General features: G+C 37.1%; 1 protein-coding gene across 2 annotated transcripts; it reads left to right on the top strand.

The window, feature by feature from the left end:
- The first annotated feature begins 2,009 nt into the window (after positions 1-2,009).
- On the top strand, positions 2,010-17,544 carry LOC111072165 (heat shock protein beta-1). Of its 2 annotated transcripts, XM_041595689.1 has the most exons (5): positions 2,010-2,494; positions 15,655-15,684; positions 16,779-16,860; positions 16,956-17,051; positions 17,114-17,544. In XM_041595689.1, the coding sequence occupies exons 1-5, from the start codon at positions 2,316-2,318 to the stop codon at positions 17,306-17,308; spliced, it is 582 nt and encodes a 193-aa protein (XP_041451623.1). In that variant the 5' UTR covers positions 2,010-2,315; the 3' UTR covers positions 17,309-17,544. The 2 variants fall into 2 exon arrangements, with proteins under 2 accessions (XP_041451623.1, XP_041451624.1); XM_041595690.1 differs by lacking the exon at positions 15,655-15,684 and having other exon boundaries at positions 2,012-2,494.
- The last annotated feature ends 717 nt before the right edge of the window (positions 17,545-18,261 follow it).

Raw genomic sequence — 18,261 nt, 5'->3', positions numbered from 1 at the left:
CTTCAATATTTGCTTCTGAAGATAATAATAATATTATTAATATTAATATTAATTATCCATAATTTTATCCAAGTTTAATCCAAATAACTTTTTTACAATGTTTAAGTTATTAAAGACAAACACGACCAGCGTGCTTCTGATTCTGTACAAAGCATACGAACATTCGGGCACACTTTCGATGCTATTTATAGAAAGTACCGTTCAAACCTAAGCAAAATCCGTATGGCATTGTAAAGTTTGGACAGTTTGCATATTTAAAGATTAATTTTCTGATTTTTGGCCTATGGCAAGCACCCACTGTGACTAATACATACATATGTAGATCTGTGGAATAATTTTTCTTTCTTTCGTCTTGTTTCGCGAATTCCGCTGCAATGATTTTGATGACTACATACGAACATATGTTTGTAGACCAGGCCATTCGAAGCTCGAAAGTTCGGGTGTAGCGGGGAAAATTTGTTTTCGGCAGCACCAAAAAATATTTGTACATGCATACAAGCATAGATATGATGAATATATATGTATGTACATATACGGTGATCGGCACAGTGATCCTCATGAGGCCACACATACACAACAGATGGTCTATAATTATGTGTCTATGTACATATGTACATGTACATTTGTATACAAAAATATGTACCTAAAATGTATGGATGCGTTGTAGTCAGTCTCTGTTTTCTTGCTCATTGCTGCTGTTTTAGCTTTTGGCCCGTTGTCTCAATTGAGATTTTGTCGTCTTCAAGGTCGAAAATTTCGATGAAAATGAGTTTATTGTTTGGACAGGGGGCATTAACATTAACGGCCACGTCCATGTGGGCGATGCCAAGACCAAAACACCTTAGCCACAGCGGCAGAAACTGCGCCAGCGACAGATCTGATCTGATGGGGGATGATTGTCATTTTATTTTTGTAATTCATGACTTAATCTATTTATATTTTGATGGACTGGTTTTCGTAGCGTCCGTTGGAACTCAAAATGAAAACAGGGATGATTGCACATTCTTGTATATGTATATATGTTGTATATATGTAATTATATGTATATATATATTATGTATACATGTACATATGTATGTATGCGGTTCACAAATAATTACTACAGCATCACTGCTGCAGTTCCAGTTATTGACTTTCCGTAACCGTCACTCCATAAAAAGAAATATCGGTGCACGACTTAAGATTCTCGAATGACCGCCAGTATCGCCATTTAATCTCCTCGATTTGCATTTGTTTACTATCAAATCGAAACAGAGTGCAACGCCAACGCTACGGGCATCTCTGACCAATTTGAGAGCTGGGAGTTCTGCTAGCATTACAAACGATCTCGTTCTCTGCCCTAAAACGGCGCGAAACGGTTATACATATGTATAAATGTCATTGTCATTGCCACGCAAAACGTACATACACAGCATCCTACGCGACGGTCATCAATAACAGCTACAATGTCAGTTCATCTATAACTCTTTGCCTGTTTTAACTGGTGATGGGTGAAACAGAGTTTGGTATGCACTCGTATGCCTATATGGACACATATGGAATGCAAATATTGTATGTACAGCTGTGTTCAAAGAAATAGTAGTGCCGGACTTCACCACTTTCAAAACTATTTTTTGTTACATTGTTTCAAATTAAACTAGTGATATCTTTTTGGATAGACTGGCATGTAAGCATTCGAAAACTAAATCCCGTTATATTGGCATTTTCTGGAAAAAATAATTTTGTATCAAGTAGTGCCTCAGTTGTTCGACTGAAAGCCATTAAGTCTAGAGACGACTACGAATACCATTGTTGCATTTTGGCTTTCATGCTATCCCTCTCTACGCAACAAAAGTGGCTAAGTCTAATGTGATATAGCTATAAGTGGACAAAGTACCTTGATTTCTCGGTATATTTATGGTATATTTTGAAAATGAGAATGTATATTTTGGTATATTTCTGAGGGTCAAGCGGTATATTTGATCGATAAATCCGCGGTCACACTGTACGGCACTATAAAAGCGTCAGCACGAGGAAAATGCGGAGGAAAGTTTGAGAAATAATAAAACGCGGCAAGTTGTGCGACACTCTACCACGCATACACGCGCATACATATATAATATTGAACAATATTTGTGCTGCTTACTTTTTTGTTGTTGTTTGCTTCGTCAAGTCGGTTGATACAAGTGCATAAACAGGAAGTTCTTCGGTCCAAAGCGAAGAAAACACCTCCAATCCACAGAAGCAGAAGCAACAACTGTATTTTTGTTGATAACAGAAACCAGAAGCTATTTGAAGCTCAACCCAATCACCACAGAAAATCGAAGAAATCAAAAATGGCCGAGGCTAACAAGAGGAATATCCCCATCAAACTGGGCGACTTCAGCGTCATCGATACGGAGTTTAGCAACATTCGGGAAAGATTTGACTCCGAAATGCGCAAAATGGAGGAGGAGATGGCCAAGTTCCGTCACGAGCTGATGAACCGGGAGGCAAACTTTTTTGAGTCCACAAGGTGAGCTCCTCGCCTTTGATTTTTATATATCAGGGCTGCCGGCAATAGACGGTTGGCAAGCCAAAGAAAAATAATGGTACACATATCGTCTTATATACATATGACATACACACTAAATATGTAAATTACGTAATGCCGTACAATATTTATTTAATTTTTTTGTTTTTAATTTCCAATATTGTGTGTGTCACGGTGAGAAGGGGTTCCTTTGGCTGTTATGTCTGGCGTGCCAAGGGTAATTGGTTACGGGCCACAGAGCGCGTCTGAAGTAGCACCAAACTGTACGTATGCGCGTGGGTATGTGCGGAAGCGAAGTGCCCTGTTCACGCAGGTGTACGCAGGTGCTCGATGGCAGTGATTCTTGTGATTCTTTCTCGGTGGCCAGTATCTTTTCGACTGAAACAAATTCATCTCATATTTCCTTGGCCCTAAATATAGGCACACTTCTTGCCACCCCGACCTTCTGGTTGTCTGGAACACATACACACGCACTGGGCTAAGGCAAGGCCTTTTCTTTTTTTTAGGATGAGTCATCAATTAAAATTCTCCCTTGCAGTTGCTGTCCGCCGACTATCCAACCCCACATGTATGTATTTGGCGTTCCACCCGCCCTCATCACATCAGAACACACCCACGCAATACAAAGCGATTTGGTTGGTGTTGCCTTATGATAGATCCGATCCCCGAAATATATGTATACTTACATTTGTTTGTATGTACATACTCGAGGCCGTTCTTCTGTGGCTAGAAAACGACCGGGTCAGCTTATGTTTATGCAACCGTTATGCGGCATAACGGAATTCTCTAACGGCGCAGTCTTGTGCATGTGTGTATGCACACTTAGTCTGCAGAGATGCTCATTTTGAGGTGGAATATTCACTAAATAAACACAATGCTGCCACTACAGTTTAATAGAAGGTTGCAAAAATGTTTAAACTTTAAAGAGTTCACGTCAAAAAATATATTATTTACCGCAACGGACGCGAGCAACCCTGCCCCCGCTGTCGTTGAGGTTGCGCGCCTGGCTTGCCTTCTAATCTGCCATCGGTAACTGTGGCGTTACGTTGCGTGGGGTGCTACTGAAGTTACAAATCGTAAGCGGCTTCACTCCCCATGACATAATCGATATTCTTTCCGCTCGCTGTTGTTAATATTGGCGTTGCCGTGGATGCCAATTCATTTGCATAGCCACGACAAAAATTAAGACTCCATTCTAAACCAAACCTTTTCTGCTAGACATGGCAAACCGACACCGAGCTACGACTCCCCACCGTCTCATCCACAGCTGCTCAACTTTCTCGAAGGGCGGTCGAAAAAAAAGGAAAATTGGTCAAAATTGATTTGTCCATGCAGTCCCACCTGTGCCTGCGCGTACATACATACATGTGTATGTATGTCTGCTTGTAGCTCTACCTGTAGGTGCGCTGGGTGATGACGGACTATAAAAACAAATTATTGATGCGTGGCGACCTCTGACATCTGCGGCTAGGTGTGTGTCGATAAATAAGCAGCAGGCCACATGGATGACTCACAGAGTCCAACTCCAAAATCATTTCCCAAATAGCACACAAGCCCCCGTAATTTCCGAATACATTCCTTCTCCACTAAAAGTTATGTCAGATGTACATCATAGCATGTATGTACATAGTAACCACCAAACAGATACATAGGATAACAAAATTTGGTTTGAATTTGATCTGTTATCATCTTGCTGGACAGTTACACCAAAGACAATGCATACGCTTGCATTTATTTTGGAACTCGATTTTTTCCGGGCTCTAGAGCTGGCTCTTGAAATGTGGTTTAAAAAGCCAGAGAGAGAGAGAGAACTCTAGAGTCTAGACTCTAGACCCAGCAGCCGTTCTCTCCGATGCATTTAGCCGATGACAGTTTTTGTGCACACGTATTCTAGAATTCTCAACCATTCTAGATCGCCACGTATCTTTTTTACTGCGCTGGTCGAAATTTACCCTTCACGTTATAAGTGCTATGTCACTTTTGGAAGACGATTTCCCCTCAATTAAAAAAAAAAAACTATTTATTTTTAAATGTTTAATTTAAAAATTATTTTTCTATAGAATATATGTACGATAATAATGATTGGATATATACATGTAAGAGTACATAATCCGCTATGCTCCGGTTTTCGTATTACGTATTTGCGACTACGATTTTGAAAAAATTCGTACGAATTTAAATTGTGTGCGCTCCGGGTTTCGTAACTTTTTCCTATCGATAGTTTTTCATTCCAAAATTGTTTTGCGATGTTTTTCTTGAAAAAATCTTTGGTTTGGAAATGGAAATAGTTAAGTTAAATATGGCATCGTTTTGGCAATCGCATTATATTACCATTATAAGAAAAAAAAAAAAAGGGGAATTAAGAACAGGCGACATTTTTCCACTGGCCGTTGTTGATATCGATATTTTATCATTCAAAAGGAATTCGCACTTTGTTGTTGCTTAGGTTTATTTTGGTGAGGTTAAATTGGGGGCCTTTAGAACTAAATTTATTAAATATATTAGGATGTACGTGGGCACAGCAAATGATTTGTCAAAATTTAGATGTGCACGAAATTTATTTAATCAAATTGGAGTAGGGGACGAAAATCCTTTTGCGAATTTAAGCAGTTATTCAATATTCAAATTAATACTAAGTATTTAAATATGAATACAGAGAATATAATTATTTTATTATCCAACCAGTCAAATGCAAAATGATTTTAAAAGAGGAAATTGCTTATTTGTAAATGTTTACGTCTCGAAAATCGTCTGCTTACTCAGGTTCTGTGCGGACTCACACATGCAAACGCATTCTATTTTTAGATTTGTACGTTCTCAAATTTGTGCGAGCGAGATGGCTCAGGAATATGAATGTGTATGGGCGTTCTACTCATCTTACTATTATATTGTCTTTGGTCACACTTTATTTACATTTAGTTTTTTTCTCAACATGTTGGCCTCAAAAGGTGCTCTTGCTCTCTTTGTGTGGTGCAGGGTTCGTTTTGGCTTTGACGATCTTGTGTATTTAACCCAAATCTGAAAATCGTTACCACCCTAGCATGTACAGTGAGTGGGATGACCTTTCTGCTTAAGAACAGCGGAGCAACCCTTTGGCATTGAATCCACAAGACGTGCGCACTGTTGAGGGGTGATTTTCTTCCACTCTTCTTGCAAAATTCGCCACAAATCGTTTTTATTTGCTGGTTTTTTTTGGCCAACGACTTGTTTAAGAATTCCCCACAAGTTCTCTATAGGGTTCAAGTCGGGGCTCTGCGGTGGCCATTGCAAAACATTGATTGCCTCTTGGTTAAGCCACGACTTGACTATCTTGCTGGTGTGTTTCGGGTCGTTGTCCTGTTGAAATATCCAGGCAAGTGGCAAATTATCGGCATATTCTCCAGATAAATTGTTAATAAGGATGTCCCTGTACATTTCGCCGTTCATAATGCCTTCTATCTTCACTAGGGGACCTACGCCCGATGCGGTGAAACAGCCCCAGACCATAATCGAAGCGCCACCATGTTTAACGGTCTTCTTCGTGTATTTGGGGTCCAATTGTTTGTTTGGAGGACGTCGTACATATGGTTTACCATCACTCCCAAAGACATTAAACTTGGATTCGTCGCTCCAAACAACCATGTTCCAAAAATTGGGACCTTTTTGAATATGCTCTGTGGCGAATTGAAGGCGCTTTTTAACATTTTTAATAGACAGCAATGGTTTTTTTTGGGCAATGCGTCGATATAACCCGTATTCATTTAGCCGTCTTCTTATGGTCTGAGATGACACATTCACGCCATAATCTGCCACCATTTGACCTTGATTTGCGTCGAAGTCAAGAACGGATCGGCTTTACTGAGTATGTATATGAGCAGAGCGCAATACTACTTTTTGACATTTAGTCAATTTTTTGGGAACCCCCGAATTCCTACTTGTCATTTTTTACTGTGATCAGCTGCTTAAATAACAGTGTTGCAAAATGTAAAAATTTCAGGCCGAAATAAATATGTTCAAAAAAGTTATTAAGAAAACAGTTTATGTTAGTGGCAGTGGCTTAAGTCTATGAGCACAACTGTATTCAGTCCGAAACTTGCTTTTCTATTCGCTGAGTCGTGCCATGAGTATTCAAAAAGAAGCGCTTCTAGCTACATATGCACATATCTCCACACTTGTTAATTCCGCCATTAAAGCGCTTTTAGCGATTCAATTGTAATTGAAAATCAAATGATTTGATTAGCAGATTACGTCGGATCCACACGACTTGCACATACCAATTGTGTTCATAGTATATTAAGTACATACAGCTGTGGTCATATAAATAGCACAAACCAAAACAGAATGTATCGATCAATCATTTGGACAATATTTTACATCCGATTTTAAACATTTTTATCACAAATGATTAGGGCACTCATCCACATGGTATACAGGCCAAATTTATCGTTATCATTTTTCTCTTTTGCTTTATGCTTATGCTTTCATTCGCGTGCACCTTTTTTGCATGGTCACAGAAATATAACATTTTGATGACGCGGCAGCTATTTTCGAGTAAAAAGTTGTTTTCGCAGAATTCTTTGTTTGATTTTCAATATTTCGGTAACGAATTGATATAATTTATCGAGAACGTGAGTCGTGGAAGCCATTGATCAGTTGAAAAAAGGAAGATTATATTCACACTAAGTGAATCTCGAAAAAAAAACCGTCTGAAATAGCTGAAATAATGAAAGGCTCCATAAAGATGTTGTACTTCGTACTTAAATTAGTGAAGTTAAGCCCAACTTATTTAAATGATAAAAAAAATCGTAAGAAAAATCCAAGGAAAACGGATTCTTTGACGGATAGGCTCATAGTGTGCAAGAGCAAAGAGTGTGTCAAAACGAAGCATCAAACAAAGATTGAGTTTCGCACGGATACTCGGAGATAAGAGTCTGAATTATTGGAAAAATTTGCTATGGAACGATGAAACTAAGATAACCGAGAAGGAACGTGTGAGTCGCTTCTGGGGACGCGACTTTACTTATACCCGTACTCAATCAGCATATACATTTTTGAGAATATGATTTTTTTTAATTTTAGAATAAAAAAAAAATTTTACATTTTAAATTTGTTTGCTACATCTGGTATCTACATCTGTTATCTACATTTACATCTACCTATATTTATATTCTACATGTCCTCCGCTAGGGGTTGCTCGCGCACTGAACGCGGCAGAGTGTGCGAGCGAGAAAGAGTAACAGTAGCGTCAGCAGCGCTGGAGAAGGAGGGGGATCCAACAGAAAATAAATTTCTTCATTCTGGCTATAATTATGATCCGATCTGATTTAGATTCGGCAATCTGGTAGATATGGGCATTCTCTATGACAATGCGTTTTTAGTTTTATCGTATCTTTAAAACTGTTCCTGCCAAAGTTTTTGGTCCTTTGTGGGGGAAATTTTGAAATACACTTGTAGCAGTATGATATCACATGAGTCTGGAAACCAAATTTGGTTTCTCTAGCTCTTATAGTCTCTGAGATCTACGCGCTCATCAAGACGGACAGACGGACATGGGTATATCGACTCGGCTATTGATGCTGATCAAATATATACTTAATGGGGTCGAAAATGTTTCCTTCTCTGCGTTGCACACATCCACTTTTACCACAAATACAATATACCCCTTAACTCTTTTTTGAGTACGGGTATAATAAAGTAGGACCCGATGGCAAAACATTTGTTCGTCGTCCAGAAGGCCAATCTATTAACCCCAGGTACACAATGAAGACCGTGAAGCACGGTGGCGGATGCATTATGTGCTGGGGTGCATTTTTCCTGGCATGGTGTGGGTGCGCTCTATCGAATCAATGGCATTATGGATTGTTATATGAACACGGCTGCACATAGCCAGATTTAATGGTACATACACATACAAATAAATATTTCTTACCAGCTTTTGGAATGGATAAACACAGGGAAATTCGTTCTAAGCCTTCATGTACATACATACATACAGTGATGGACAAAATAATAGAAACGGTAGTCGCATTCACATTTGAAACCAAATATTTCATTTTTGGAGCCAATTTTGTGCTTTGTTTCAGGATAATGAGGTTTTATTTTGGATTCTCTTGTGAGCTTCTTTCATTAGTATTATTAGCTGGATATACTGATTTGTAGACAAACCACGTTTTTGTCTTGGAAAAAGAAATAGAAACGCATTAAATTTTGTTCTTATCTTGTAATAAAACGGTTGAAATAAAATTCATAACAATTCATCGACTAGAGACAAAATAAGATATAAAATAATGTTTCCTGCGGATCCCGTTTTGTTTGTTGGTGTTATTCCTTTCAGAATAGGTCGTGGCGTACATTGTACGGATATTGAAAGAAAACATATCTAAACTCCTTCAAAATTGAAGGCCACACAATGTCAGATAGTGCTGCATATTTAAAATGTGTTTAAAAAGTGTTTACGGCTATTCCCTACAAAAAATAACGAGACACAAGCGGAATAAAGCTCGAAACATTGGAGAAATTCGACATTACATGCCCTGAACACACGATACAGTAGAGGTGTCAACCCATCGAGGTTTTGTATCGAGCTACAGTTGTTGCTCTTTTGAGATGTTTGGATTGGATGCTCTAAAATACGAAGACAAATTTGTAACCAAATCGACTGGTGGCATCTAATTTTTACCATGGACAAGTTTCTAAAAGGCCGGATAAATTATTTCGGATCGTAGATCCGCACTGAAATCGAAAAATGTTGATAAACGATTGTTTATCAACAAAAATTGGTGGATTACCGATTACAACACTTAGTAACTTAGTAAATAAGTATACAAAAAAAAACTATGAATTATTATATATTATTTAGAGACTGATATTTAGAGACTGATATTTTGAGAGTATGAATAAACTGTTCAATGTTGAACAATCTTTGTATTATTTGGCTTAAAAAATAGTGTTTAATAGAATTTTTATTAATTATTATTTGAGCCCGATACTATCACGATAGTATCGATTGTGTTTTCAAAACACTCCAAACTATCGATGGTTCGACTATAAATCTTTTGACAGCTCTACTATACAGAAATACAAGATAGCGCAAAGAATGCCGCCAGTTTGTACTCATTTGCGTCATAAATGTCGATTTTAAACAGAGCGTATATATGCATCTCGCTCACAATTATTGGGTTTAAGGTGACAAGTTAAAGGAAAATACAAAATTATACCCGGTATTGGGGATATATTAGTTGTATGGTAAAGTATATGTGTGTAACGCCTAGAGGGAAGCGTTTCCGATCTCAAACTATATAAATACATACATATATTCTTGATCTGCATCAATCGACGAGTCGATATAGCCATGTCCGTCCGTCCATCCATTTTCCTACACATGTGTGTAATAGATATATATAAATAGCTATACATACAGATGTAAGTATGTCATCACATTCAAATATTTTCATCTCACTACTTTCAAAACTGTTTTGTTTAGACAATTTCCAATACATTGGCTTTTTGATAGACTGGCATGTAAGCATTCGAAAACAGAAGCGATCTCATTACATTGGCATTCCATATTCTTGTTTTTCATGACTCTAAACTCTAGAGTCTAAACGAATACCTATGAAATCTTTTGTTCATTAAAATAGTAGTGTTGGCTGTTATTTTTCAATGAAATTAATTTAAAACAGTCATCATTAGTAAGCTCAATTTAGGTATTCAATGTTTTGATGAAAGACATTATTGGATATATCGGTACTTTTGTTTTTGAAGCGTGGAAGAAATCATTGCTCGGCCCAGAAAAGGTCCCGTAAGAGTTAGACTAAAAACTAAAGACTAAAGGTATAAGGGAGGAGAAAATTGAAAACTAAGTTGTATTTACTATCACTATTGTACTTAACACAGTAAGCTATAAGAAGTATGTAGACTGACCATCGATTTTGTATGCGTAACACTTCTCTTTTAGAGGATAGTTACATATATCTTCAAAAATCATGAAAAAAATGTTATATTGCTCTGCCAGTAATGTGACTTCGATTTTCTTGAAGAACACTACTATTTCATTAAACAGCAGATTTAATTGGTGTTCCTCTGAGGTCGTGAAAAAGAAAATGGAATGCCAATCTAACGGTATTCTGTTCTCGAGTGCTTACATACATGCCAGTCCATCCAAAAAGATCACTTGTTTGATTTGAAACACTGAAAAATCTTCAAAAATAGTTTTGAAAGTGGTGAGGTGAGGCACTACCATTTCATTGAACACAGCTGTACATATTTATGTATATGCATGTACAATTTACTTGCCATTGTTCGCTGCGATGCTGATGATGACAATGAACGAGGGAAGATGATATCATGATAATTTTTAGACATGATCGCTATTTTGTCGCCAGAAGTCATCAGTTACATACATTTGATACCCTGCAACCGTGTGGCGACATACACACACATTTACACAAATTCGAACTTACAAGAACAAGGGCAGACAAAAAAAACACAATTTTACTTACGCTCGTTCTTCACGTTTCTTTACTTTCCTTGCGCTTGGATTTTCAATAACGAAAAAAAATATGCATGACATCACCTTCGGATGCCGGAGAGATAGAGGCACGAGAACATGTCATACTCACACTCTTGCCCACACACTGAGTGCCAGTGCCAACCTAGGTTTGTATGCACTGGCGTATGTGTATGTGCTTTTGTCAGGTTCGCCAAGAGAGTAGGGCGCCTGTGTGTGTGTTTGTGTGTGTGTGTGTGTGCGAGCGTGAGGGTAGCGAGCGCACAGAATTTGGCAGATAATTGCCCCTGTCTCTGATATTGCCATTCCCTTTTGATTAGACTTTGGCCAGTCCCAGTCTAACGGGTATTGGAATTACTCGTTAACGCGAAACTGAGGCAGATTTGGTCAATTATTTTGCACATGTCTGGACCTGTACAGGAGATCATCCGCCTCGCACTCCCAGCAAGGTCAACGCCATGCTCGGCCACGGCTATCACTCACATATGTTGCACACATGTATACATATATGTACATTGTACATATACATATACATATACATACAAACATAGTTTCTCACGCATAGGTGCGCAAAAAATCGGGGTTTTGTTGGTTGGTGCAGTGAAATTGGGTCGACTTTTGTGACATGGTGTGAGTACGAAAAAAAAACGCACAGAGTACACACACGTGTTTACCCTTGGAGTTTCTCCAAAGCTTGTGTTTTTGCCCTTTGCAAAAACAGATCCAAAACTGTCTGCTAGCAATAATATTATTCTAGCGGCCAGTGGTCTGACCAGAAGCGTGCACTGCATTCCGTACGGTTACACTGCTGTGACAACTGCTTTGTTAAAGTAAACAAAGTTAATGAAATGCACTTCTTCGGCTGGAGTCGATCTTCCCCAGGCATATCCTGGGCTCCCCAATATTTTAATGCCAAAGGAACATTCCATTCTGGCTAATAGCAGCAGCAGATGGCGACGGCTCCCCTGCAACCACCGTCGACCACCGTGAAGAAAACATGTTTGAAAACAATATTTGTTTGCTTGTGTGTTTATTTTAATATTCCTAGTGCTACAAAACTGTACCTCATAGTTAATGCAGTAGTCACAAAATTTCAATACGATTGATTATTAAATTAAATTGAATTAAATTAAACAGTTCCTATAGCTAATTTTGAGTATATGGATATAGTTTCTTGCTTAATTTTATACACATTTGTTTAAGTTTAAATTTAAATATCTCCCAAACATTCTTAATTTTATTTTGAGTTAAGTTATTGTTTTAATATAGATTTTTCAAATTTACAGTCAAATTTGCGTCTGCAGTTGTTTTGAAGCTATTTGGTATTTGTTTCCATAGGCGAACAGTGTAAATTAAAAAGTGTCTTTCAGAGCTAGCTAGTCTAGTTTGTTTTATATTCATACAAAATAATGAAAATAATAAATTATAAAATCCATATAATTTTCCTTCACATATCTGCCTTCATAAGATTATATACATATGTCTTCATTATTTAAATAATTCATTTTGTTTTTTGAAATTTAAAGCATAATAAGTCAAAGCAAAATGTAGAGCATAGTATCCAGCACCGCGGAATCAAAAAATTCCTGTCAAACTTCATATAAAAAATCAAGAATTTTTCGTTTAAGCACCGCGTAATTGAAAAATTCCTGTCAGAATTTATATAAAAAAACTGTGGCAGGAATTTTTCGCTTCGTTTCCTGGAGTGTTTATCCAGCAACACGAGCGGAATCCACAGATTTATATCGCCTATCGGGACCGAGTGTGGACTGAGATATTCCTGACACCCGGCCCAAAACCAACCATGTTTTAGTTATGTTCCACACCCTTACGGAATAGCTAGCAAATTCCTGGCAGGAATTTTCCGCTGTGCTGGAGACAGGCCTTAAGGCGACCGAATCAGAGAGGATCCAATTATAGTGCAATTATGAAGACAAATGTAGTAATTAAGGCAGTCGAATGAATACTGATTATATGGAGATTATTATGGTTATATTATTATTTATTTTAATCATTTAAAAGGCGATATAAAACATGCTGACGGCATGTTCCACAGCATCGGATTTATTTAATATTGCGTCGTCCTCCAGCTCCAGCTAAGACATTTCTGCTTGCTTTAATACAAAACTTAAAATTTGAACAGATTTCTGTTTCTGGGAGCATTTTCCACAGTTTAGGGGGTCCGGTTTGGATTCGAAACTATTAAACTATCTTAAGTTAAAACAAAGACTCTATACAATTACAAAGATATGGGACTAGGAACAAATTACCTTTCAATTTTCGCTTCACGCTTCATGGTACGGGCGCGAGGGGAACTGGTACGGTTTTGTTTGAATTTTACACCAAACTTTAAAAACTTGGATAAAGCCTATGGTATTTTTTAACTATTCCCGTTATATCTACATCTGAAGAACGATCCTTCAGCAAGCTGAAGCTGGTAAAAAATTATTTGAGGTCGTCGAAGGAACAGGAAAGATTAAGACATCTCAGTTTATAGAGTAGAGTAGTAATAACACTAGTCAACACGATTTTTCCTCAAGGAACAAAACGAACTTTTTCTTAAAGATTTGTGGCTTAGAAATGGTTTGATGATATTTTTTTTTTTCTATGGCAGAACTTTTTTTTAAAGAATTTTTGAAAACTGGTATTTTTTTTAAAGCTTTTTTCAGAGGTAGCGCTTGTTTTTTTCACATAACTCTAGTATCTTACGTCTGGTTGTAAAGAACTTTGCTATGTTGAAAAGATAATTAAAACAGCTAAAAGTTAAGCCCAAACACTTTGTGATTACAGCTTACCGTCTGGGAAATATAAAGCATTGAAATGCAAAAATTATGATTTTTGTGCGGTATTTCTTACGAAATTTTGACTTTAAAAACTCAAAGCAAACGAACAAGGGTTGTACATTTGGTACCTGATCGCCCTCCTTTGTTCCCAATTGGCAATTGGGCCCGCCGCCTTCAAAAAGGTATTTTTTGTTCATTTTTTCCATATTTTAGGTTTGGTTAACGAATTTTAGCTCCAAAGTCTCTCCATAGATTTTAATGAGCGATACCTTAAACGACGCCAAATTAACGCACCTATACACAAAAAAATAGAGGACACAGGATATAATTTTTTTTCGACTTTTCCTGAGATTTTAAAGTCAAAATTTCGTAAGAAATACCGCACAAAAATCATAATTTTTGCATTTCAATGCTTTATATTTCCCAGACGGTAAGCTGTAATCACAAAGTGTTTGGGCTTAACTTTTAGCTGTTTTAATTATCTTTTCAACATAGCAAAGTTCTTTACAACCAGACGTAAGATACTAGAGTTATGTGAAAAAAACAAGCGCTTCCTCTGAAAAAATCTTAAAAAAAAAATACCAGACTTCAAAAATTTTTCAAAAAAAAGTTCTGCCATAGAAAAAAAACCATAATTCTTTAAAAAATTTTAAATCTCCATATCTATCAGAAAAAGTCGGTTTGGATCCTTGAGGAAAAAAAAAGTTCGATTTTGTCGAGTAGTGTAATAGAGAAACTTAATATTGATGAGATTTTAAAGGAGTAGTAGTGTTTTAAGTTTTCTTTGTCATTGAAATAAAATTCTGAGCTATCATATAGTTTTAATATTTATATTAAACATAATTAATAGAAAAAAATACAGAGTCTTATTTTGTTAAGAACAAGATTTTTCCTTACAAAAAATATGGTAAATACGGAAAAAACTTAATATTGATGAGATTTTAAAGGAGTAGTAGTGTTTTAAGTTTTCTTTGTCATTGAAATAAAATTCTGAGCTATCATATAGTTTTAATATTTATATTAAACATAATTAATAGAAAAAAATACAGAGTCTTATTTTGTTAAGAACAAGATTTTTCCTTACAAAAAATATGGTAAATACGGACCTATGGAAAAAAAAAAAAAATTGAAAACCCGATTGATGGACCGCGATTTGTCAAGAATTTACGTCCAGAAACTATTTGTCCATCGTACATGGTTCTTTTTTAATTACATTTTTTTATATGAGTTTTGACATTGACGTCTTATTTCTAAACATCAAAAGATGTTTTTTTTTTAATTATGAGAGGTTGCACAGGTTATAAAATGTCTGTTTCGCGGTTTTTATCGCTGAATTCACCTATTAGCTCCTCACCATCTTCTTCCTAGTTCAAAATCATTTTTTTTAATCGCGCGTAGCATAGTCCTGTCTATCGAGTATTTAGCAAATATATATAGTATGAATAAAAATGTATTAAGCTGAATTTCTTTGAAAATTATTTAAACAAAATAATATTTTATATTAATTATTTTATTTCCATCCCCCAAAAATTTTGAATTTAAAGTGTGCTTTGGGGCTCTGGCTACATCTACCCTATTACTATTCAAATAGAAAATATTTAATTTTTTTTTCCAAAATTTGCCTTTTTTATTATTCTTTTGAACATTTTGTCGTACGAATGTAGCGTAACGACAGAATGCGAGTGGGCATATTTACATATGTATGTATGTATGTATGTATGTATGTATGTGTATGATGACGTGTATTTATCTTGATTGCTGTAAACTCTCTATTTCCCATTCTTCTTTTATCACCATACTTGCTGCTTGGCATCAATTAATGACCGCAATCATTTTATATAACTATGATAATCTGCTCTCCCATAAAAAAGCTCTACTAAAAAAACTACAACAACAACCAGGTACAATAAATATCTTTAAAAAGAGTTATTTTTGTTTATGATTTTAATGGTTTTAATGTTCATGATTTCTTTAATTTCCGTTGTTATTAGTTTTTGTGTCTAACAATAAGTTGCACTAAACAAGAAATTGATTCACATCCATACATATGTATGTATGTATGTTTTTATTTATCTATGTCATAACTCTCGCTTCTGTAAGAACAAATAAATACGAAATGCATGTGTACGTATGTATGTATGTATGCATTTTTGGGATGTAGACTACACGTACTGGAAGAACTTTCGACATATGTACATATGTACATCAGTGGTACATCGGCATGCACACAGTCACATGCATTGCAGTGAGCTTGTGTGCGTACACACAAAACGGCAAAACGGAACTTACTTCTACTGTGAGCAGCAGCGCCTTTTCCTAGCACATTAGATAGGGCCGTGCCGACCCCTGATGTATGTACATACATACAACATAAGTCCATACTCGGAAATTGTCGAGTGAAGCACAGAAGTACCACAATTTTTCAGAACACATTTTCGTTACTTGGCAGCAGTCTTCCGTTATATATTTATAATTTTATTGTGTTACCACTTTAATCCTGCTATCAGCTGCTCTATGAATGCTCTAGTCCCCAGTGTACTCAAAAACCGTACTCAGGTTGGGTTCTGATTTAGATATCTGATGACGAACTTCAAAGGGTAAGGGCTGTATACTTCACAGTAGGTAAACTTATAGTTGCATGGTCCAGGGGTAGCGGAGGTGCCAGAGAACGACAACTGTGCCTCAATTAAAACTCTCCTTGTATCGAAAGGTCCGGACCGTTTTTAAATAGTACCCCAAGTGGAGGCACTTCACATTCATTTGAATTAGACTCGACATTCGAGATACCATTATAAGTAATGTAGGCTTTTACACACACATTCAACTTTACACTTTTCGCCCATTTCTAAAATAAAATACAATAAAAACGACCAATTTCCACCCAACGCTACGCTCCCCCCACATAGTTTTTATTGTTTTTTGGATTTTAAACCATTTGTTTTTGTTTAATTTGGTTGAATTACAAAATTTTTATTGGCCCCTGCTATCATTTCAGCTCAACGACAAACTCGGCGCTGCCATCGCGAATCCCCAAGCAACAGAACTACGTGTCCGACATTAGTTCACCCTTGATACAGGTAAGTGCATACATTTCAACTATTTCCGAGAAAACCTCGCTCCGATTTTAGATTAAATTCTATCTAACCTTCTATTTTAATTTGTCTGGTTGCAGGATGAAGGCGACAACAAAGTGCTAAAGCTTCGCTTCGACGTCAGCCAGTATGCGCCCGAAGAAATAGTGGTGAAGACCGTTGACCAGAAGCTATTGGTAAGCAAAAAATATATATTTCTGGTATTGCTTTGCTAATTGTAGTTTTTGATCCCGCTTAGGTGCATGCCAAACACGAAGAGAAGTCCGACACAAAGAGCGTATACAGAGAATATAACCGTGAATTTCTGCTGCCAAAAGGCGTGAATCCCGAGTCCATCCGCTCGTCCCTCAGCAAGGACGGAGTGCTTACTGTAGATGCGCCGTTGCCAGCCCTCACCGCTGGCGAGACATTGATTCCTATTGCGCACAAGTAAAAGCCATCACCCCATACCACAATTCGGCGCGAGAGATGAAGGATCAGATTATCATCATGCCGATAACATTGGAATATCCTATCAAAATGATTAACTTGTTTGGTTCTGACTTAAAGCTATAATATGATACTGACTTACTACTCATAATTAACTTAAATGTAATGCAAATTATTATTAAATTTGATTAAATTAATTCATATTTATATGTTCGCAATTAAACGTAATCATTTGTGTCGTATTCGCCCCTGTATTTTAAATGGTATTCTCTCAACGGTAGTTTCCTACTGTACATATTTCCTTTCGGCTTTTGCCTGGTTTTTGATACAACAAATAATAATCTACGATAATATTATATCTGTACCTTTTTGTAGCTACTTTCATAGCAGGTTGGCACAAATTATAGTCGACTAGGATTTCTATCTAAAATTTAGATTATAAAACATCAGTGGCAGTGGGTGTTTATCACAGTTATATTTTACGTCGTGTTCAGGTCCTCCTAGATCCTCCTATTAGGCAGATCTACTAAGTGTCGCCTGGTCAGCATACGACGGTAACTGGTTCTCGCGAGCAGCCTCGCCATGACATTCGGCTGACTTACGAGCTTAACAACGTACCTCTCAGCCTGCTTGTTGATAACATCACCAATCCCAGGGACTGTGAGGTCGTAGGCGATGTCCCGGTTGCGGATAAACCATTCCGCTCCAGATATATTACGAAAAAACGAGCTTTGAAAGATTCTGATCGGTCTAGGTGCGTTTTGGCTGCAATGCCGTAGACCTGGATCCCGTATATCCATATTGGAACCAGGATTGCCTTGTAAAAGTGAACCTTGTTTGATAGGCTCAGCTTGTTGTTGGCGTTGAGTATCCAGTGTGCCGGCTTTGTGCCGGCTTTGCTCGCAAGATTGCCCCTGACATTCTTAACATATTTTTTAAATGTTAGACCGGTGTCTA

The sequence above is a fragment of the Drosophila obscura genome, unplaced genomic scaffold (genome assembly GCF_018151105.1).
Source record: "Drosophila obscura isolate BZ-5 IFL unplaced genomic scaffold, ASM1815110v1 contig_75, whole genome shotgun sequence".
Classification (NCBI taxonomy): Eukaryota; Metazoa; Arthropoda; class Insecta; order Diptera; family Drosophilidae; genus Drosophila; species Drosophila obscura.
This window is presented reverse-complemented; position numbering and strand designations above follow the sequence as displayed.

What these genes read in the sequence shown, in the direction of transcription:
- LOC111072165 (XM_041595689.1), top strand. Translation starts at nt 2,316, where the DNA reads ATGGCCGAGGCTAACAAGAGGAATATCCCCATCAAACTGGGCGACTTC. An exon ending in AAAACTACAACAACAACCAG is followed by an intron (nt 15,685 to 16,778) that starts GTACAATAAATA and finishes CTATCATTTCAG; the next exon opens with CTCAACGACAAACTCGGCGC. An exon ending in CCGTTGACCAGAAGCTATTG is followed by an intron (nt 17,052 to 17,113) that starts GTAAGCAAAAAA and finishes GATCCCGCTTAG; the next exon opens with GTGCATGCCAAACACGAAGA.